This window comes from Rana temporaria, chromosome 3 (genome assembly GCF_905171775.1).
Source record: "Rana temporaria chromosome 3, aRanTem1.1, whole genome shotgun sequence".
Classification (NCBI taxonomy): domain Eukaryota; kingdom Metazoa; phylum Chordata; class Amphibia; order Anura; family Ranidae; genus Rana; species Rana temporaria.
The window spans coordinates 65,208,572-65,230,994 of record NC_053491.1 but is presented as its reverse complement, the minus strand read 5'-3'; the positions used below and the strand labels follow the sequence as shown (position 1 = coordinate 65,230,994).

The following is a 22,423-nucleotide window of genomic DNA, read 5'->3' as shown; positions in this document are numbered from 1 at the left end:
ATTCAAGATCCTTCACTGTATTATTCTTATGTCAGTTATATTTAGATTTTTGGAATGTGTTACAAGTATAAGGATATTTTGGGCGTTTCTTTAGGCGCCATACATTTAATACTAAATACTGTTTCATGCATAGAAGGTTCAAGTGTATCTAAACCCAAACAAAACCCAAAAAACTGCAAATATTATATTGCAGTTAAACAGTTCTTAAGCTGGCCATATATGGTTTGAATCTCGTCCGATTCAGCAGGGAGCGGCTGAGATTCGAACTATCTATGGGCGGGCTGATTGTACCCAAGTCTATCTACTGATCCACTTAGGTACAACCAGCATGTCATATTTTTATATGCGAATAATAGCCGCTAGCAGTAATCACTGTGCTCTCCCGGTGGGGGATGGCTTACCCCTCCCCGATAACACAATGGCTCCATGGAAGGGATTCCCCTATCAACACTGGTTATGGGGTAATCAAGCAATTTTATTTCCTGCAACTTGTGGTTGTAAAAAAGAAAATTGCTCTGTCTTTGGCCAGCTTTAGTTGTGGTAGGTGCAATTAGTTTTCCGTCTATTCAAGCTGCTTTCTTTAACCTTTGTTCTGACCTGATTATACAGCATCCTGTCATAGTGATAACATTCATCCTACTATATTAAGACAGCAGAAAAGGGGCAGTACTACAGGTCTCTGTAGTCTTCCATAGATAGCTCAACAAAGTAACTGATAAGAACGCAGCACAAGCAAAGAACAGTTAGTAATCAGCTGACAAGATTTTTGGCAAGATCAACTTAAAAGTGGTTGTAAAGGTAATTTTTTTTCCCCTAAATAGCTTCCTTTACCTTAGTGCAGTCCTCCTTCACTTACCTCATCCTTTGATTTTGCTTTTAAATGTCCTCATTTCTTCTGAGAAATCCTCACTTCCTGTTCTTCTGTCTGTAACTCCACACAGTAATGCAAGGATCTCTCCCTGGTGTGTAGTGTCGTGCTCGTCCCCTCCCTTGGACTACAGGAGAGTCAGGACACGCTCTACGTTGCAGATCGAGAAAGGAGCTGTGTGTTAGTGGGCGTCCTGACTCTCCTGTAGTCCAATGGAGGGGACAAGCACGACACTCCACACCAGGGAGAAAGCCTTGCATTACTGTGTGGAGTTACAGACAGAAGAACAGAAAGTGAGGATTTCTCAGAAGAAATAAGGACATTTAAAAGCAAAATGGAAGGATGAGGTAAGTGAAGGAGGACTGCACTAAGGTAAAGGAAGCTATTTAGGAAAAAAATAAATAAAAAAATTGTACCTTTACAACCCCTTTAAAATTAGCACTGTCAAAACAAAAACATGCTTTCAACAGTATATTTAAGAGGCCAAAAGGGACAATATAAGAATTTCATTGCTAGGGTTTACACTTTAAATGTTAGTGACAGTGAACCAGGCTAGTGGTTTAAAGCTGGTCATCTTCATTTACATAACCACTTTTCACATACCTTCTGTAGCACTTCAGTTTGTTTGTTTCTTTTACTGGGAGCTGCAGTGCCACAAATGAAACCCAACAGACAGCTCAGTCTATTCCGATAATATAATATGCTCAATGGGTTCAATCATATCAGACAAATATATCGCAGAAAAGAATAGGTGAAAGATGGAAGAAATGGAGGTGTCCCCACCTCACCCCAATAGCATATAAAAGGTATTTGACATTGAAGTTGTTCTAAAGCCTTAAAAGGAGAAGTCCAGCCTGAGTTTGTTTGGCCGGGCTTCTCCTTTAGGTCACAGGAGTGCAATTTGTTTTGTATACAGCTGGCCTCAGAAGTTTACATGTATTCATGTAAACGTTGATGATCTTTTGAATACGTTTTTACCCTTGTATGTGTGTATGATGTGTTTCACTTATGGGAAAATACTTTATACACAGGTAAACACTGACGCAAAAGAACATCAGCCTTTACACTGGTAGAATCACATACAGCAATGCATTTCTATGGCCAGTTGTAAGTGCAACATGGGGCTTCCAGATGCGGGAAAACTTGAGGATTTTTACACTGGCGCTTCCTTGTGTGTGCAAATGCCTGTATGCCTAAACCCATAGTTTGAACTGCAGAAAACCTATAAGATAAGTTGATTGTTTGGCAATAAAGCAAACTACTATAACATTAGGCGAAGTGCTTTATGTATTCCAGATGGACCATTGTCATGGACCTTGAGATATTAAAGTGTTTCTACTTGACATATGTTACACAGGAGAGGGACATTCAATGCAAGGCTTTTGAAATGCTAAGTGGAACCAGCTTGCGAAATACCTTTTATTGTGTTCTGCAGGTTAAGAGCGGGTGTCGGAGTCAGGCCGTCTAGCTGGAACCAGGTTATTGTGTACATTGATTACCCCCTGGGGCTTCTGTCTCAATACACAAGTCTTTCTATCCAAGCTATTGGACCAATCCCTGTTGACAATTTCAAGTCCTCATTTGCATGGTCAAGGGGGACCTGAGTGAAGACTGGATATACTTTACAATTGACCAATAGGAAAGCGGTTGTTGGGAGTGGGATGTTCCAAAATTCTGTATAAAAGTGTGCTGTGTACTTGAAATAAAGGGTCCTGCTTGAACTTACATACAGCCTGCCTGGTGTTTGTTCTTAATGGGTCTGAATGGCACATAGCTGTAATTCGGACCCCGGAACCTTGGATGACTGGACCATCAGACGCTGCAATCTGCAAGCTGACTCACTGGTAGCAGAGGAGTGTCGGGAGAGCAGGACCTGGGCGAGGAAGGATCTCGTCACATTGGTTGGCAGCGGTGGGATTTGCTCTCCAGTTACTGGGACAACTCCAAACCACCACCATGAATGACCAGCTATGCAGCCTGGAGGAGAACCATGCTAAAAGACTTGCTTGAGAGCCGTGGAGGGACCGGTGGGAAGAACAAGGCCACCCTGATCATTGCGCTAGCCGAGATGGATCAGAGGGATGGTGATGCAGGACCCCGGTCAGTTGAAGACTTGTTCCAGCAGCGAGTTCAACAGCGGTTGGCATTATATGGTGCGAACCCATCAGAGACCGCCATACAGAATACCATTAGAGACCTCCAGCGGCAGGATGAGAGAGAACGAGAGCGACAACAGAGAGAACGAGAGCGGCAACAGGAGCTGAGAATTGCAGAAATACGGCGATCGGTGACAACGCCTAAAGAAGCAGCACCAAATGAAAGAAGAGGAGAGGTACAGATATCAGTAACCATGGAAGAGGAATTCAGAAGGAGGTTGCGAGAGAAGCAGATACAGCGCAGAGGACCAGTATCAGAGGAGGTCCTGCTTGGATGGTCTGATTCGATCCGCTGCGAACTCTGGAAAGAAGCGCTAGCCCGCGAGCAGCGACACCAGGGAAAAGCTCTCCCCTCCATCCATGTAAGGTACTGGTCACAGTATGAAGTACGGATGCTGTTATTGGGGGAACAACCAAAGCAGGAGTGGACAGCAGAGTTAAGCAGGCTGATCCGGGAAGAGATGCGGTTGGACGAGAGCTACAGAGCCCTCCGGTGGTATGTAGTCCAAGAGTGCCCGTGGTCAGCGGATGACAGCCCCACGGAAGGCTTTGACTATGATGGCCTGGGATTGTTGTATTGGAGGATGTCCAGGGATCCCAACTTTGGGAGCGATCGGGAGTGGCGTTGGGAGGAAATAATGGAGCACAGAGAGCGAAGACTGAATGTCCCGGAAGTGCACTGGTTACAGGAAGATTTGGAATTCCTGGCCGCTCAAGAATGGGAACTGGAAATCACCTACAAACAGCTGCTAGACTCCGCTCAGCAGCAGGGTGAGGTTCCCTTTACCTGGGACTATGAGGAAATATCAGCTGACAGTGATGAAATCCTGGCTGATGAATCAGCAGTGGAAAATCGGGAGCTTGCCATTCCCAAAGCTGAAGTGCTGACCGCACGGCCGAGCTCTGCTAACCTCTGCTCAGTACCCATAGCATCTTCTGGGTTCCATGGACAGGAGATGGTGAACCTCTATCCCCAGACACCAGTTGTAGAGACAGGGGATTTGATAGACTTTTCTGCTGAGGAAGAACAACCTGGGGAGCCTCCAGCAGAAGAGCTGGTATCAGGGCCAAACTTCACTGTGCTCTGCCCAGCACCAAGGGCAGTATTTGTGGAGTTACAAGGAACTTCCCCAGCTGAAGCGCTGGTCACAGGACAGAGGGATCAAGACCTCTGCCCCACCCCCGTGGCAGTTCCGGAGGCTCAGGGTGAGAAGATGGCAATCACTCCCCAGCCACAGATTACAGAATGTATGGACTGTTCAGAGGATGTTATGGATTATGCACCCCCAGCAGAAGTGCTGGCAACAGGGCAGAATGCTAGCCATCTCTGCCCAGCACTGGGACCAACTGTGGAGTTCCAGGGAGCCGGGGCGGTTGGCCCCCCTCCCCAGCAACAAGCTGAGGTAGTAAAGCTGTTACTCCCAGCTGAATCACTGGCAGCAGGGCAGGATGCTACTGGCTGCTGCACACAACTACAGCTTGAGCGGATATCGGTGGATGGGACTGTGGTCCCCACTCACAGCAACCCAGCGGAAGAGCTGGCAACAGAGCAGAGTGCCCCGGGCCTCTGCTCTCAACTAACAGAAGAGGGGGTTCCTGTGGTAGTGGATGGGACTCCGATCTCCACAGACACAACCCCAGAAAATGGTGCGGCACTGAGACAGGAGGATGTCGGCTTTGCTTTGCAAGCACCGGGGGATTTTTACCTAGCATCAGTGGATGGGACTGCAGTCTCCACTGGTATACCCCAGGAATGGTGGCCAGTTGGCCCAGATTCCCAATGGCATGATGAACTGAGCCCAGCCACCCTGTCTTCTCTCCAGCGGCTGAAAGGACTCCAGGGAGAAGGGCCAGTCCAGGCCTCTCCCCAGCGGCAGGCGTGTTCTCTGAGAGAGGCAGAGATTGGCTGGGTGAGTAATGCTCTCTTTGGGACAAGGTATCTGGGGTACTGGGTGGGTACCGAAATTGGGGTCTCTCCCAGTGTTAGTCTCCTGCCAAAGGGGGAGATGTGTGACAGACCTAGCCGGGACAGGGGCTTTTGGAGAGGACTGAATGTGAGCCTCTTGCCGTCCGATTATGGGCCAGGACCTCAAAACAGGAAGGCAGATGGGTCATCCCAGCACAGTCCTGGAACTTTAAGACTACTTTTCCAACATCCTCGAGTTGACCCGTTTGGGTCCCACTGCGGCTGTTGGACTGGTTCCCAGGGGAAGTAATGTCATGGACCTTGAGATATTAAAGTGTTTCTACTTGACATATGTTACACAGGAGAGGGACATTCAATGCAAGGCTTTTGAAATGCTAAGTGGAACCAGCTTGCGAAATACCTTTTATTGTGTTCTGCAGGTTAAGAGCGGGTGTCGGAGTCAGGCCGTCTAGCTGGAACCAGGTTATTGTGTACATTGATTACCCCCTGGGGCTTCTGTCTCAATACACAAGTCTTTCTATCCAAGCTATTGGACCAATCCCTGTTGACAATTTCAAGTCCTCATTTGCATGGTCAAGGGGGACCTGAGTGAAGACTGGATATACTTTACAATTGACCAATAGGAAAGCGGTTGTTGGGAGTGGGATGTTCCAAAATTCTGTATAAAAGTGTGCTGTGTACTTGAAATAAAGGGTCCTGCTTGAACTTACATACAGCCTGCCTGGTGTTTGTTCTTAATGGGTCTGAATGGCACATAGCTGTAATTCGGACCCCGGAACCTTGGATGACTGGACCATCAGACGCTGCAATCTGCAAGCTGACTCACTGGTAGCAGAGGAGTGTCGGGAGAGCAGGACCTGGGCGAGGAAGGATCTCGTCACAACCATCATACCTTTTTTTTCTCCCGTAAATGGCACATAGTCCTCCCGGTCCTTCTGTGCAAGTGCGTCCTTTTCCAAATAGTCCAACAGACTATCCCTGTCAAAAGGACCTGTGGCCGTCTTCCCTGTCTGGTCCTTCTGTCGAAATCCTGCTGGCAGCAGTGCATGCTGTTATAGAAAAAAAATCCATTAGTTTATATCCAGATGCTTCCAAACAAATCCCAAAAGCACTTTATACAAGATAGGTTGAAACACATTTATCAACCTCTACCTTTTTAGCAGACAGTATTTTTCCCCCCAAACAACACAGATGGAAATGAAAGGGTTTGTAAATGGAAAAAAAACACACTAACACACACCAAAACATTGCACTTCGAGCCGGTTCACACAGGGGCGACCTGTCAGGCGACTCAGCCACCTGACAAGTCGCGGTCCGCTCGATTCAATGGAACCGTACTAATAGGAGCGACGCAAGTCGCTCCGACTTAGAAAAAGGTTCCTGTACGACTTTGGGGGTGACCCGGGGCGACTTGCATTGACTTCAATACAGAAGTCATTTTGCAAGTTGCCTCTCAAGTCGTCTTGAGATCGCCTTGCCGAGTCGCCCTCAAAGTCGTGCCGCCTGTGTGTGAACCGGCTCTTCCTCTTTAAACAAACATGATTTCTCATGTGTGCACTGTATTCCTTGCTGCCGATACTGTACTATACCTGGCTGGTCCTGCCTGTGCTGCTCCTCCTACAAGTAAACTGACCACGGTAGCATGGCAGCCAATCCAAGTTACCGTGGTCAGATTAAGTCTTGTGTCATCACGCCAAAGAGCGCAGCATGCATGCATCTTCCATGGTCAGCGAGAAGCCCCACCAATCCCTGCTCTCAGGTGAGGGAAAGGAGGGGGGGGACTTTCCTCCTCAGCCAATCAGAGGGAGCTTTTGTATTAAATGATAATACAAGGCTTCTCCTGAATGGTGGAGAAGCATTCAACCCGATTCTATTTAGTTTGTGCAGTCACCCAAACTGCTGCAGGAACAGTGTGGCATCCTGCATGTGGCTAATGTTACTACAGTTCATTACAGCACACTATGGCTGCATATTTACCCAATCAAAATTGTTTATTTTTTTGAGCCAGCTAGGCCCAAACTAAAAGTCCTAACAAACCTGAAATTCTACTTTAAAGTAAACCTGGCCTGATGAGACCCATAGCACAAGAAAAGCAGCCAGGGAACCAGCAACCTATAAAAATCCACAAAGGCCATTCCTATATTTCTATTATAACATGTTAACTTTATCTCTTCAAATGAATAGGCAACTTAGAGGCCCACAAAACAGCTTTTTTTTTATCAAATCAAAAGTACCAGCAGCCGAGGCAGGGATCGTCAAATCTGAACTCAGGTAATCGAATGGTGGCCACACATACTACAACCAGATTGTGCAATCCCCATACAATCTTCTTTAAAGTGGTTGTAAACCCACTTTTTTCACTTTTACCTACAGGTAAGCCTATAATAAGGCTTACCTGTAGGTATAAAGAATATCTCCTAAACCTGTACGGTTTAGGAGATATTCCCCTCGCAATGCGCCGCTGATTGCAGCGGCGCATGCGCAGGGGGGAATCCAAGGCGAAAGGACTGGCAGCCGCCGGACCTTGCCGAATTTAAATCTCCCGCGCGCACGGGAGTGACATCATCGCCGCTCCAGCCAATCACAGCGCTGGAGCAGCGATACCCGGAAGACACGCCGGAGCAAGATGACATCTCGCTCGGCGTGAACCAGGTAAGTGTTCTTCACCTCGTTCCGAGGTAAGTATTTCATAATCAGCCAGTATGCGGTGCATACTAGCTGATTATGCCTTTTGCCTTGCAGGTTTGAAAAAAAAAAAAATGTTTATGCGGTTTACAACCGCTTTAAATTGAAGACAACCATGTGACATGAGCACAAACCTAAACAATCTATTTAATATGTATCCAATCATGTAGGCTCTTGCATTACATTCATTGATGGTAGATTGTACAGTACATAAAAAGAGAGCCCTACAAGTTTACTAGATGTTTCTACATGGTGAAATGCCTATAAAAACGGGAGGAACTAACTTTGCAGTTACAAGACAGGCTGCGTACAGTTTATCAGAATGGCGGTTTTGTATGTTGCTACTGCATAAGCAATGAAGGCATTACAACACCGGTATATCCTGATAATCGGACAAACCGCACGCTACAGTAACACACACATCACTATAGATGAAAAGAGTTTTCCAAGCTTTTACTGTACACAATAAATTTAAGCTTCAAACAGCAGGACTTCATGTTCTTTCTTGCCTGTAGTGCCAGAGCTCCAAGAACAAACCCCGGGGAGGGACCATAATCTACAGGAAATGCAAAACACAAACCAAACGGAAACTTGTTGGCACACAGGAGCTCTGAAGATAGGAGTCCAGAAAAGTAGAGAAGACAGACCTAATCTCTAAGGGCTGAAGGGATTGAAGTATTAGATTGCTTTCTGAATTCTGATACAAAATGTAGGCGCCAGTGAGAACAATAATTAAATGTTAAACCATAACGTCACAACTTTGAAAATAGTGTGTGTATATAATATGGTAAAAAAAAAAAATTACTATTTTAATAAAATGTATACGCTTCTATAAAACCTGCCTAGTCTGGGACTAATATCAGACTGTACTCTTAATTAACACTTATAACTAGCAAAACTGTGCCTGTTGCAGAACAGGTAAGGGTGGAGAGATTACTAATAATGGCAAATAACTGTTTAAAAGAGAATTATGGGGAATCCTAATTACCAAGGTGGATGAATCGGTCAAATGCTACATCTGTACCCCGCCGGCTCTAAGGCTGCAAACACACTACAGCGCTTTGAATAGCGGGCAGATTTGCCATAAATCTGCCTGCGACTTGACAGCACTGAGTTGTGAATGACAAAACGCGGGACTCGCATTCGAGATGCCATTCATTTGAATGACACCTCAAACCACAATGAGGTGTCATAATACGATAAACGAGCCTGGGCTGTACTTCTTTGCTGCGGCATTACAGCAGCTAGTATGGGCATAATAGTCAATAATGTGCAGGAGAGAAGTGGGAAGGGTATGAGGCTGGCACTATGTCCAGGAGAGAAAGGTGTGAAGAGTGTTACAATGTGTTGTATGTAACAGAAAGAGGGGCTGGGTGAGGGGAGGTATAACAGCATTTAGTATGTACAGAAGTGAAGGGATATGACAGCATGCACAGAAGATGAGTGTGGGGGGCAAGTCAGGAGGGCAATGCACAACTGGTTGTCTGAAAATATGTGGAATTGGGGTATGCAAAGGGCTTACCTACTTGAACTATTGGTGTAGATGCCTTGTTCCCATGCATGCTGCGCTCCATACTGTCCTGTACAAACTGACTAACCAAAGAAAGCAATGTTTATGGTAGCATGGCCCTGTGGTGACAACTATAAACTCACCAGGAAGACATACGAAAAGGAAAGATGTTATAAAACTGAAAAGTTATATGCTGTCCCTAGATACAGGCACGCGTTTTAAAAGTACAGTTACCCTTACAGAAGAATTTCAAGTATGGCTATTTTATGCATAGTTCCATTGGTCCAGCTTGTACTAATGTAACCATACTTGGCCGATACCACAGCTATTTCAGTAATCTCCACTTGCTTCCTGGTACTGTGCTAAGCAGTTGCCCTGATGCATTATTCCTGCAGGAGGTCGGCCGCTTGGCATGAGCACCATTCAGAAAATGCTTTGCATTTCCTGAATGGATGCAAAGCATTCCCTGACTATAGGAGGTAAAGAGGCGGAGCAGGCAGTGACATAACATTCTCCACCCTGTCTAAACAGAGTGCACTTTGCATTCATCCAGAAAATGCAAAGCATTCGCTGAATGTTGTAATGTAAATATATATATATATATATATATATTAGTATATAAAAAAACGTGTGGCGCAGTCATTTATTGTGCAATGATTATTACACCTAAAACAATAAAATTACAAAAATGTAATTAAATAGAAAAAAGTCCAGAAACACCTCACAGAAGACTTCAAATTAAGACAAATACGGAAATAGCAGCGACGTTGTGACACCCGTGGAGGGTGTAGGATATTTCCAATGCCTGTACACACTGTTCTGTTGGAAGGAGATTCTTTAATAAACTCCATAATTTAAACTGGATGCTACACAATGACTTTTACTCATTGATTAATGGCACGACTGGCTCCTGAGGATACCTTGAGGGTTTATATCTCCGACGTTTTTTTCCCCATCAACGGTTCCCATTAGATGGCTGGATAAGCTCATGTAGTCTGTACCTAGTGTTAGGGATAATAAAGTGGTGTTTCTGGACTTTATTCAATTTAATTTCAATAAATAAATTTATTGATTTAGGTGCGATAATGCACCATACATGACAGTACAACACACAATTTTTCCTATTCTCTGAATGGTACCCCTGCCAAGCAGCCAACCTTCTGTGATCATTAAATAGAATTATAGCTGCTCAGTGTTGGACCCAGAAGAGAGTGGAGACCATTTACATAGTGGTGTGTATGGTATGGTATAAGGTACATGCATAGTTCCCTTGATACAAGAAGGAGCAATGTAACTATGTATAAAATTGCCATACCTGGAATTTATATATTCCATTTAGACACAAAAGTTAAATATTCTGCAATTGAAACATTGTATATAAAAAACAAATTTGTTTAAAAAATGCTCCCAGCCATCAATAGGAGTCAAAATCTTTAGAATACCGCATGCAACACTAATCATTCTCATGTCGCTTTGTCTCAGTAACAAAAATGACTATCGTTTAGAATGCCAAATACGCACTATTAGACCCCTTTCACACTGAGGCGCTTTTCAGTCATTTTAGCACTAAAAATAGCCTCCCCAGTGCCCGAGTGCTTTCACACTGGGGCGGTGCGCGCTTGCAGGATGGGGAAAAAAATAAGGCCTGCAAGCAGCATCTTTGGGGCAGTTTGGGAGCGGCGTATACACTGCTCCCAAAACACCCTGTCCATTAAAGCCGGCAACATGGGTGCTTCTAACCCATTTATGGTTTTACTCCCACTCGAGTGTGAAATTAGCCTTCATGTTTTTTTTTTTTTTTTAAACTTTAAAGTTTTGGTTTCTCCTACGATTTGCCTTGATTGCTCAGAAAACAGGATTTTCTTTCCCTTTAAATGTTTAATTCTTATCTGTGTACCACACCTTCCTTTGTTGACAGGCCTTTCCTAACAGTGATTTGGTTATTACCACTAGAACATTAATTCAGAAAGAAATGTTTGTAATTACACTTGTGTGAATGCATCAATGCAGTGCATGTTATCTCAGCTTGGATTAAAAAATGTAAATATTGCAGAATATACAGCCTCATGCTACATATCTAAGCTCCATTTCATGCTCAATAATATAAATATTTGAGGTATATTAAATAGAAAACTATCTTTAGACAGATTTTTACTAAAAAAAAAAAACGGATTTAAATAAAATAAAAAATCTGATTTTGTTTTTAAAAATCATTGATTTATATCCACTCTGCCTAGCTAAAAAAAAACAAACAAAAAAAAAAAACACACAACACCATGTGTCAAAACTATTAGCAGCCAATCAGAATGTATCTTGTGCTAAAATGACTGCAGAAACTAAAACCTGATGAGCCGGTTCACAGAGGGGCGACCCGACATAGAAAAACGCAAGTCGTTCCGACTTAGAAAAAGGTTCCTGTACGACTTTCGGGGCGACTTGCATTGACTTCAATACAGAAGTCATTTTGTAAGTTGCCTCTCAAGTCGTCTTGAGATCGCCTTGCTGAGTCGCCCCCAAAGTCGTGCCGCCCGGGTATGAACCGGCTCGATGGGTTGCTGCACATTGCATATCATCATGAGCCCATGTAAAATAAGAAAGCCTGGTATGCAGCTTGATTCGCAATCTAACAAACATATCTTATCTGCTCTTACCTCTGGATCAAGTTCTTCCAGGACATTTTCAAGTTGTTTTAGATCAGCTTCAGAGAGATTCCCGAGCAGCTCATCCTCATCCATTTCCCTGTACTTGTCAAAGTCTTTTCGAAATGTCGTGGTCATGGCTTCAGCTAAGTGTCTCCGACACCGGACTGCAAGTTTATCACCGTCTTGTTAATGGCGCTATCGCTCTATAAATAACGAAAAGACAATAACATTTGTTTAATTCATTACAAAGCAAAAATTGTGATAATGTAAAGGCTGGCTTACTGCAAATGGAGCACTTACATTTCTGGGATTTTTTTTATTTTTCAACATAGGGCTACATAAACAGTATGTGTCAGTGATTTTTTATTTGTGCTGCTGCTTGTACTACAATTCCCTGATCTGGCAGATAAAGACTACACAGAGCAGATCAGTCCAGGTCTCTGCACACCTGACACTGAGGGGAGTGTGAGCGGAGTTGAGCAGCAGTTCAGATCTCCAGCATGTCGTCAGCTGAGCGAATTTTAGTATAAAACTGCAGCACCCAAATATATAAAAAAAAAAAAAGGGAGACATCTTTTACTGTTGAAACCTGACAATATTACAAAAAAATAAAATAAAATGCTGCACTAGTTGGATGCGACTTCAGTGCCAGAGAGCGTGTAAAGTCGCATTAAAGTCACACTACGAGTCACACAAGTGTGACCAGAGCCTGAAAGGCCAGATACTCCCAGGAGGAAACATTACAATTTACAAAAAAAAAAAAAAAAAACAAGCAGGCCCATTATTTGGTTCTTTGAGAACAATTGGGTGATAGCTAGATTCACGTAGGGCGGCGTATATGTTTGAGCCGGCGTATCGTATTTACGCTACGCCGCCGTAAGTTAGAGAGGCAAGTGCTGTATTCACAAAGCACTTGCGTCCTAAGTTACGGCGGCGTAGCGTAAATGTGCCGGCCTAAGCGCGCCTAATTCAAATTGTGAAGAGGTGGGCGTGTTTTATGCAAATTAATCGTGACCCGACGTTTTTTACGAATGGCGCATGCGCTGTCCGTGGACATATCCCAGTGCGCATGCTCCAAATTACAACGTGGTTTCGACGTGAACGTAAATTACGCCCAGCCCCATTCACGGACGACTTACGCAAACGACGTAAAAATTTCAAAATTCAACGCGGGACCGACGTCCATACTTAACATTGGCTAGGCCAGCTTTTTGATGGACTAACTTTACGCCTGAAAACGCCTTACGTAAACGGCGTATCTTTACTGCGACGGGCAAGCGTACGTTCGTGAATAGGCGTATCTTGCCGATTTACGCATTCTAGGCGTAAATCAGCGTTCACGCCCCTAGCGGCCGGCCGAAATAGAAAGCCAAGATACGACGGCGCAGGCCGTCGTATCTTAGCTAGATTTAAGTGTATCTCAATTTGAGAATACACTTAAATATACGATAGCTTAGATTCAGAGTTACGACGGCGTATCTACTGATCTACTGAACTCTTTCTGAATCTGGCTATATGGCTACCTATAGATCTACAGGATTTATTTTACAACCCAACAATAAAAGACATCCATTGGTACACAGCTAATTAGTGAAGCATTTTATACATTACTTTCCATTCATTATTTATTCCCTTTTAGTAAAATCGAATTTAATGGACTTCAAGCCATTAGCAGCAATGAAAATAAATAAAGTGCATGCATCATTATTTCTTACCTATAAGAAGTTGATAAATCAGACAACAGAAAAGAAGATTTTGTATACCTCGCAGCGAACAACTACTTGTAGGTCACCAGCTGGTGTGGAACTACAAATCCTAATCCGTGCCATACCACTGAATAACCTCATATATTTCTTTGAATATTGTAGTATGATAAGTCAACCAGTTGCCAATCCCTTCTTTACTCAGTATACAATAATCTGACATAACTGCCAGTCCACCAGCACAATGGGACACTGGCAATATCCAATACAAATGTCTTTCGGTTTTAAGAATTCAGTCAATTTAAACACTTCCATACCACGCAAATTCCAGCACCCCTCTCCTACATGTAAATATATATATATTTTTTTTGCTAGAAAATTACTCAGAACTCACAAATATTATATATATTTTTTAGCAAACACCCTAGGGAATAAAATGGCGGTCGCTACAACTTTTCATGTTGCGCGGTATTTGCCGTGATTCGAAGGAATTAAAAGTCACCAGTAATTAGATGAATTGTTTATATCAAGGGTTAATTTTATTAATTTGTTCTCCTAGGAGTTTGGAATTTTTCTTCAAGGAACGTGGAAAAGTGAAGGCTGAGAAGTTTGATAAAGAACTTGCGATAAATGTAAACGTTTAGCTTCTGATACATGAGGGAAGAGGGAGTTTTTCCGGTCCGCTGTAACACTGGAAACATTAAACAGTCATCAGCGCAGTATCAGGCAAGGAAACTCCTTCCTGTAACTAATAACAAAGTACACTGGAGCCAAGGACTGGGCTGTACAAACAACCTTGCCATTGTACTGTGCTGATCAGAGGATCTTTCTCTACTATATAGAATGCTCTGCATCTTATATCTACAGAAACATTGGTATGGTCACTACATTTGAAGCATCTACAAATGCATCTCAAAAAATTTCAGTAAGTCAATTAAAAAAGTAAAACTCATATTATATAGATTCATTACACAAAGAGTAATATATGTTAAACAATTCTTTATTTAAATTTTTGATAAGAACCCAAAATTCAGTATCTCAGAAAATTAGCCCCCTTTCACACAGAGGCGCTTTACAGGCGTTATAGTGCTAAAAAGTGCGCCTGTAAAGCGCCTCTCCTTTCACTCCAATGGGAAAGCCAGAGTGCTTTCACACTGGAGCAGTGCGCTGGCAGAACGCTCAAAAAAGTTCTGTAAGCAGCATCTTCGAGGCGCTGTAGGCCCTGCCCAATGAAATCAATGGGCAGCGTTGCCGAAGCCCTGGCAAAGCGCTGCTGCAGTGCTGCTTTGCAGGTGCAGTTAACCCTTTATCGGCCATTAGCAGGGGTTAAAAGCGCCCTGCTAGCGGGGGAAAACCAATGCAAAAAACAACGGTAAAGCGGTGCTGCCAGAGTGAAAATGCCCTTAAAATATTGTGAAAAAGTTCAATATTTTAGACTTATGGCCCGTACAAACGATCCCAATATCGGACGAAAATGATCGTCCGATGCAGAATCGTACGATTTTCGGATTGTGTGTACACTACATTCGAGAGCCAATCACGACAGTTCATCTGATATTATTCGATCGGATATGCAAAACTTTCCTCGTACGATGTCAGATCGTACGATTTTCGTTTAGTCAGTACAGTTGTCGTCCGAAAATACAATACAAATACATTACAACACATGACATCACTTCCGATTATTTTTTTTCGGTCGTACGAGAATTTGTGACTTTAATAACCCATTTCATTTTACTTGCGACTATTAAGCGAAAAAAGAGGTTACCAGGGAGAGGTTTTTTCATATATATCTACTTGGCGCGGCTTTTTGTTTGTTTTTCTATGTTGATTGTGTATTCGCACGATAGCTGCTGCCTTGAAATTATTGTGTAGTAGCGCAGTTTTTGTGTTTTTTCTTGTATTAAGCGAAAAAAGTTGTACGATCCGTCGTACGATATTCGGATCGTGTGTACGGGCCATTATGGTGTCGCACTCTAATCAGCTAATTAACGCAAAACACCTGTAAAGTTCTGAGCCTTTAAATTGTCTCTCAGTCAGGTTCAGTAAGGCTGGCCATACATGGTCGAATTTCAAAATAATTTTCTTTTGAAAATCAGAGTTTTGTGATCCGATGGCGCCACCATTGATTTCGAAATTCGACCATCCAAACCTTCAATTTCACCTCATGTTGCTACAGAAAAGAATTTGTGTCTGGGAATCTTCTTTTCTTTCTGGGAATTTTCTTTTCCGATTACATTTCTCGCACGATTCTCCCATCATTGATTAGAAATTAGTTTGTTTTTCAAAAAATTTCCATTATGTACGATTATTAAAATTCAATTGCCGCACGAAAATCAGCTGCTGCTGCAGCGCACTAATGGTGCGAAATACGAACGAAAATTCTTAGATTCGATTTTCGAATGAAAATTCTTTCGAAATTTGACCCGTGTATGGTCTGCCTAAGTTACACAATCATGGGGAAGACTGTTGGTTCGACAGTTGTCCAAAAGTCAGTCATTGACACCCTCCACAAGGAGTATAAGTTTCAAAAAGGTTGCCAAAGAAGCTGGCTGTTCAGAGTGCTGTATCCAAACATATTAATGGAAAGTTGAGTGGAAGGAAAAAGTGTGGTAGAAAAAGGGTGCACAAGCAACAGGGATAGCTGCAGCCTTGAGAGGATTCTGAAGCAAAGGCCACTTTGGGGGAGATTTACAAGGGGTGGACTACGGCTGATGCCAGTGCTTTAAAGCGGAGTTCCAACTACAATTAGCATTTTTTTTAATGTATGTCCTTTCATCCTGTGTTTTTATAATATAAATCCGGTCACTTACTATTTTACAATCCGCCACCGATCCGCATAGATATTCAAAAAAGATAGTTTATAAAACTATGTCTACACCGTTGTCATTTTGCTTGTGGGCATTGTGAAGCTCACAAGCACTTACTTCCTGGAAGTCTTGGATGGGGAGTGATAATTGGACAGCGCACTGCATCCTGGGAAATGATGACACACATTTCCCAGGAGCATTAGGAGGGAGAAGTCGGCAGAATCCTAGGTGCTTTCAAAGGCAGATTTCGTGGGACCGCATAGTAACAGGCATTTCCAGATGAGTAAAAAAAAAATTGTTTATTTTTTTTACTTTTTTAGCTCTAATGAGCACAATAATGAAAAAAAAAAAATTGGGATGGAAACTCCACTTTAAGAGGCACCACACAAACACACAGACGTATCCAGGACATGGGCTACAACTATCATATTCTTCGGGTCAAGCCACTCCTGAACCAGAGACAACATCAGAGGCGTCTTACCTGGACCAAGGAGAAAAAGAACTTGACTGTTTCTCAGTGGTCCAAAGTCCTATTTTCGGATGAAAGTAAATTTTGCATTTCATTTGGAACACAAGAGGCGGCACAGAATCCAAGCTGCATGAGGTCCAGTGTGAAGTTTCCACAGTCCGTGATGATTTGGGGAGCCTTGTTATATGCTGGTATTGATCCACTGTGTTTTATCAAGTCAAAAGACAGCACAGCTCTCTATCGGGCTTTATGGAGATGCTGATATACTTTTCCCAGCAGGACTTGGCACCTGCCCACACTGCCAAAAGTACCAATGCCTGGATTAATGATAATTGTATCACTGTGCTTGATTGGTCAGCAAATTTGCCTGACCTAAACCTCAGAGAATCTGTGGGGTATTTTCAAGAAGAAAATGAGATACCAGACCCAACAATGCAGATGTGCTGAAGGCTGCGATCAAAGAAACCTGGGCTTCCATAACACCTCAGCATTGCCATAGGCTGATCGCCTCCATGCCACACCACATTGATGTAGTAATTCATGCAAAAGAAGCCCCCATCAAGTATTGAGTGCATACTTTACATGGACATACTTTTCAGTAAGCCAACATTTCTGTATTTAAAAAAAAAAAGTTAGTTTATTGGTCGTATGCAATATTCTAATTTACCAAGATACAGAATTTGGGTTTTTTACTACAGGGGTTGACAAATTTGCTTGGAATCTAGGAGCCAGGTAAAAAAGTTAGGAGCCAGAAAATGCGCTCCGTCCCGACGAGCTTGCGCGCAGAAGCGAACACATACGTGAGCAGCGCACGCATATGTAAACGGTGTTCAAACCACACATGTGAGGTATCGCCGCGATTGGTAGAGCGAGAGCAATAATTCTAGCCCTAGTTCTCCTCTGTAACTCAAACATGCAACCTGTAGATTTTTTTTTAAACGTCGCCTATGAAGATTTTAAAGGGTAAAAGTTTGTCGGCATTCCACGAGCGGACGCAATTTTGAAGCGTGACATGTTGGGTATGAATTTACTCGGCGTAACATTATCTTTCATAATATAAAAAAAAAATGGGGATAACTTTACTGTTTTATTTTTTAATTAAAAAAAGTGTAATTTTTTCACAAAAGTGCGCTTGTAAGACCGCTGCGCAAATACGGCGTGACAGAAAGTATTGCAACGATCGCCATTTTATTCTCTGGGGTGTTAGGATAAAATATATATATAATGTTTGGGGGTTCTAATTAGAGGGAAGAAGATGGCAGTGAAAATAGTGAAAAACAACATTAGAATTGCTGTTTAACTTGTAATGCTTAACTTGTAATACCAACGGCCACCACCAGATGGCGCCAGCTCACATCTGGTGGTAATAACTTGTAATACCAACGGCTCACCACCAGATGGCCCCAGCTCACAAAAAAAAAATATTTTTTTGTTTTGCCCCCCTTCCAAGCCAAGTTGCCAGGCCCCTATTTCTAGTCGCCATGGCGACCTGGCGCCCGGGATTTGTCGATCCCTGTTTTACTAGATGCAAGCCATAAATCATCAAAATAAAAAAAAAGAAATGCTTGAAATATATTACTTTGTGTGTAATGGATCTATATAATTCAGGAGTTTCACTTTTTGAATTTACTAGAATAAACTTTTTAAAGATATTCAATTTTTTTAGATGCACCTGTATATGTCCTGGGAGGCAACAAAAGCACAGAAAATAATATACAGTTGTGGCCAAAAGTTTTGAGAATGACACAAATATTAGTTTTCAAAGTTTGCTGCTAAACTGCTTTTAGATCTTTGTTTCAGTTGTTTCTGTGAGGTAGTGAAATATAATTACACACACTTCATACGTTTCAAAGGCTTTTATCGACGATTACATGACATTTATGCAAAGAGTCAGTATTTGTAGTGTTGGCCCTTCTTTTTCAGGACCTCTGCAATTCGACTGGGCATGCTCTCAATCAACTTCTGGGCCAATTCCTGACTGATAGCAACCCATTCTTTCATAATCACTTCTTGGAGTTTGTCAGAATTAGTGGGTTTTTGTTTGTCTACCCGCCTCGTGAGGATTGACCACAAGTTCTCAATGGGATTAAGATCTGGGGAGTTTCCAGGCCATGGACCCAAAATGTCAACGTTTTGGTCTCCGAGCCACTTAGTTATCACTTTTGCCTTATGGCACGGAACTCCATCGTGCTGGAAAATGCATTGTTCTTCACCAAACTGTTGTTGGATTGTTGGAAGAAGTTGCTGTTGGAGGGTGTTTTGGTACCATTCTTTATTCATGGCTGTGTTTTTGGGCAAAATTGTGAGTGAGCCCACTCCCTTGGATGAGAAGCAACCCCACACATGAATGGTCTCAGGATGCTTTACTGTTGGCATGACACAGGACTGATGGTAGCGCTGACCTTTTCTTCTCTGGACAAGCCTTTTTCCTGATGCCCCAAACAATGGGAAATAGGCTTCATCGGAGAATATGACTTTGCCCCAGTCCTCAGCAGTCCATTCACCATATTTCCTGCAGAAGTTCAATCTGTCCCTGATGTTTTTTTGGAGAGAAGTGGCTTATTTGCTGCCCTTCTTGACACCAGGCCATCTTCCAAAAGTCTTCGCCGCACTGTGCGTGCAGATGCGCTCACACCTGCCTGCTGCCATTTCTGAGCAAGCTCTGCACTGGTGGCACTCCGATCCCGCAGCTGAATCCTCTTTAGGAGACGGTCCCGGCGCTTGCTGGACTTTCTTGGGCACCCTGAAGCCTTCTTCACAAATGCAGTGGAAACATTTTTTATGGAATGAAGTTAATTTTCATGGCAAAGAGGAACTTTGCAATTAATTGCAATTCATCTGATCACTCTTCATAACATTCTGGAGTATATGCAATTTCCCATCTCAAAAACTGAGGCAGCAGACTTTGCGAAAATTAATAATTTGTGTCATTCTCAAAACTTTTGGCCATGGCTGTATATGCCGTCTACTAATTATTCTGAACCTTAAAGTGGAGTTTCCATCCCCCAATTTTTTTTTCATTATTGTTCTCATTAGACCTAAAAAAGAAAAAAAAAATGTTTTACTCACCTGGAAATGTCTGTTGCTATGCGGTCGCACAAAATCTGCCGTTGGAATCACCTAGGATTCTGACATCATCTCCCTCTAATGCTGCAGTGCGCTACCCAATTATCACTCCCCATCCAAGACTTCCAGGAAGTAAGTGCTTGTGGGCTTCACAATGCCCACAAGCAAAATGACAACGGTGTGGACATAGTTTTAAAAACGATCTTTTTTGAATAACTATGCAGAGCGGCAGCAGATTGTAAAATAGTAAGTGACCGGATTCATATTATAAAAACGCATGATGAAAGGACATACATTTAAAAAAAATGCTAATTGTGGTTGGAACCCCGCTTTAAGATAAACATCTCATTTAATTAATGTACCAGTAAAATTTTATTTTTCTCAGGATTTTCATACAAAACATTCATACAAATACATCTACAAAACTATGGGGTTGATTTACTAAAGGCAAATAGTATGTGCACTGCAAGTGCAGTTGCTCTAGTTTTGAGGGGAACATGCAAGGAAAATAAACTGCATTTTTTCTTGCACGTGATTGGATGATAGAAATCAGCAGAGCTTCCCCTCAGATCTAGAGCAACTGCACTTGAAGTGCACAGTATATTTTCCTTTAGTAAATCAACCTATATGAATCATCAGCCACTACTTCATGCTAATGAAATATATCTCGATCATGTGCAAACAAGATATGACAAGGAACTTTCCTGAACAGTGAAGAGCCAAGCTAGTGAGCAGACAAAACATGAACATGGACAATGGGGCCATTGAATTACGTAGGCGGATAGTAAACATGGTCTCTGGGAAAGAAGCCTGTATGCACTTGCCGAGGTGTTCAGGCATGTCAGAGCCTTCCCTTCTGGAAGCATTGCAGATCAAAGCCTATGCTAGACACGACCGCAAAGAAGGTTCTGAAGACGCTAGACTTTCCAATATGTAGGTGCTGAAGATGTTAGACTTGTAAAAATATAGATGCTCAAGGTGCTAGACTTACATAAGATGTATTCCTACAAACTCAAAAGGTACCGATCGAAAATGATGTAGGGTCATTCACCAAATACTCTTTCCCATATTATCTGCACATTAATATGCATTTATATCTAACAAGAAGGCAACAGGCTGTAAATCTTTGTCCCAGTTCAGCGCTAACATCGACATATACTGGGCTATAGACCGGGCTCAAAATTTCAAGCCATGAGCCACTAGCCAGGCCTTAAGAGTAGGGTTGTCCCGATACCACTTTTTTAGGACTGAGTACAAGTACCGATACTTTTTTTTAAGTACTCGCCGATACCGAATACTGATACTTTTTTTTAAATGTGTCCCCAAATGCAGCCATGTCCCCCCACAAATGCAGCCATGTCCCCCCCCCCCCCATTCTTATTTTATTCATTTTTTTTTTTTTTTTTTTACATAGTACCTTTAAAAAATAAATTAAAAAATACCCAAACACGCTGCTAAAGCAACACTTGAATGGTTTAAGGGGAAACCTAGTCAAAGCCCGGACCTCAATACAATAGAAAATCTGTGGTCAGACAAAGATTGCTGTTCACAAGCGCAAACCATCCAACTTGCTGGAGCAGTTTTGCAAGGAGGAATGGTCAAAAATCCCAGTGGTAAGATGTGGCAAGCTCATAGAGACTTTTTTTACCTAAAAATAACAAACATGTAATACTTGCCTGCTCTGTGCAGTGGTTTGCACAGATCAGCATGGACCCTCTTTTCTTGGGTCACTCTTCGGCTCTCCCGATGAGTGGCCCCACAGCAAGCAGCTTGCTATTGGGGCACCCAAGAAAAGTCAAAACACCGAGTCTATTCAGACACAGAGCCCTGGCTATGCCCCGCCCCCTGTCTCTGGCACACTGACTTTGATTGACAGCAGCTGGAGCCAATGGTGCTCCGCCGCTGTCGAAGGCTGGGTTCACACTACTACACTACTTTCATCCTACTTTGCTCTGCTACATTGGTCCTACATTTATCCTACATTGGTCCTACATCCATCCTACTTTCATGAACAGGATACTACTTTGGTCCGACTTCAATGATATTCAATGGGCCTGAAGTAGGATCAATGGAGGACCAAAAGTAGTACAGGGAGCATTTTCAAAGTCGGACCGACTTGTGTAGGACGCTACAAGACGCTCTCATAGGGAAACATTGAACACAGAGCAAAGTAGGATGAAAGTAGTGTAGTAGTGTGAACCCAGCCTTAGCCAATGAGGAGAGTCCTGGGCAGCTGCTGGATAGAGATGGGGCTCAGGTAAGTATTAGGGGGGGCTGATGCACACAGAAGTTTTTTTTTTATCTTAATGCATAGAATGCATTACGATAAACCTTTTGACTTTACAACCACTTTAAAGCGGGGGTTCACCCTATATAAAAAAATTTTTTTTTTTTTTTTCCTCTAGCATTAAATTCGGCATAGTAGCGCGAGCTACAGTGTGCCTGTCTGTATTTCTTTATCCCCGTACTCACTGTGCTATTGTACATTGAAGATTCCGGGGAATGGGCGTTCCTATGGAGAGAGAAGGTGATTGACGGCCGGCCCTGGCACGTCACGCTTCTCCGGAAATAGCCGAAATAGGCTTGG

General features: G+C 42.9%; 1 protein-coding gene across 2 annotated transcripts in view; it reads right to left on the bottom strand.

Annotated features, from left to right (window-relative positions):
• LOC120931347 (tropomodulin-3-like) overlaps nt 1-22,423 on the bottom strand; it is a 96,533-nt gene that overhangs the window by 40,238 nt on the left and 33,872 nt on the right. The window contains exons 2-3 of one of the 2 annotated variants that reach the window (XM_040342685.1): nt 11,798-11,991; nt 5,844-6,000 (exon numbers count right to left, since the gene is read on the bottom strand). In XM_040342685.1, the coding sequence (XP_040198619.1) occupies nt 5,844-6,000; nt 11,798-11,923 (283 nt within the window). In that variant the 5' untranslated portion in view covers nt 11,924-11,991. Of the gene's footprint in view, nt 1-5,843; nt 6,001-11,797; nt 11,992-22,423 lie in introns of those variants that run through there. The other variant, XM_040342687.1, reaches the window with a different exon arrangement.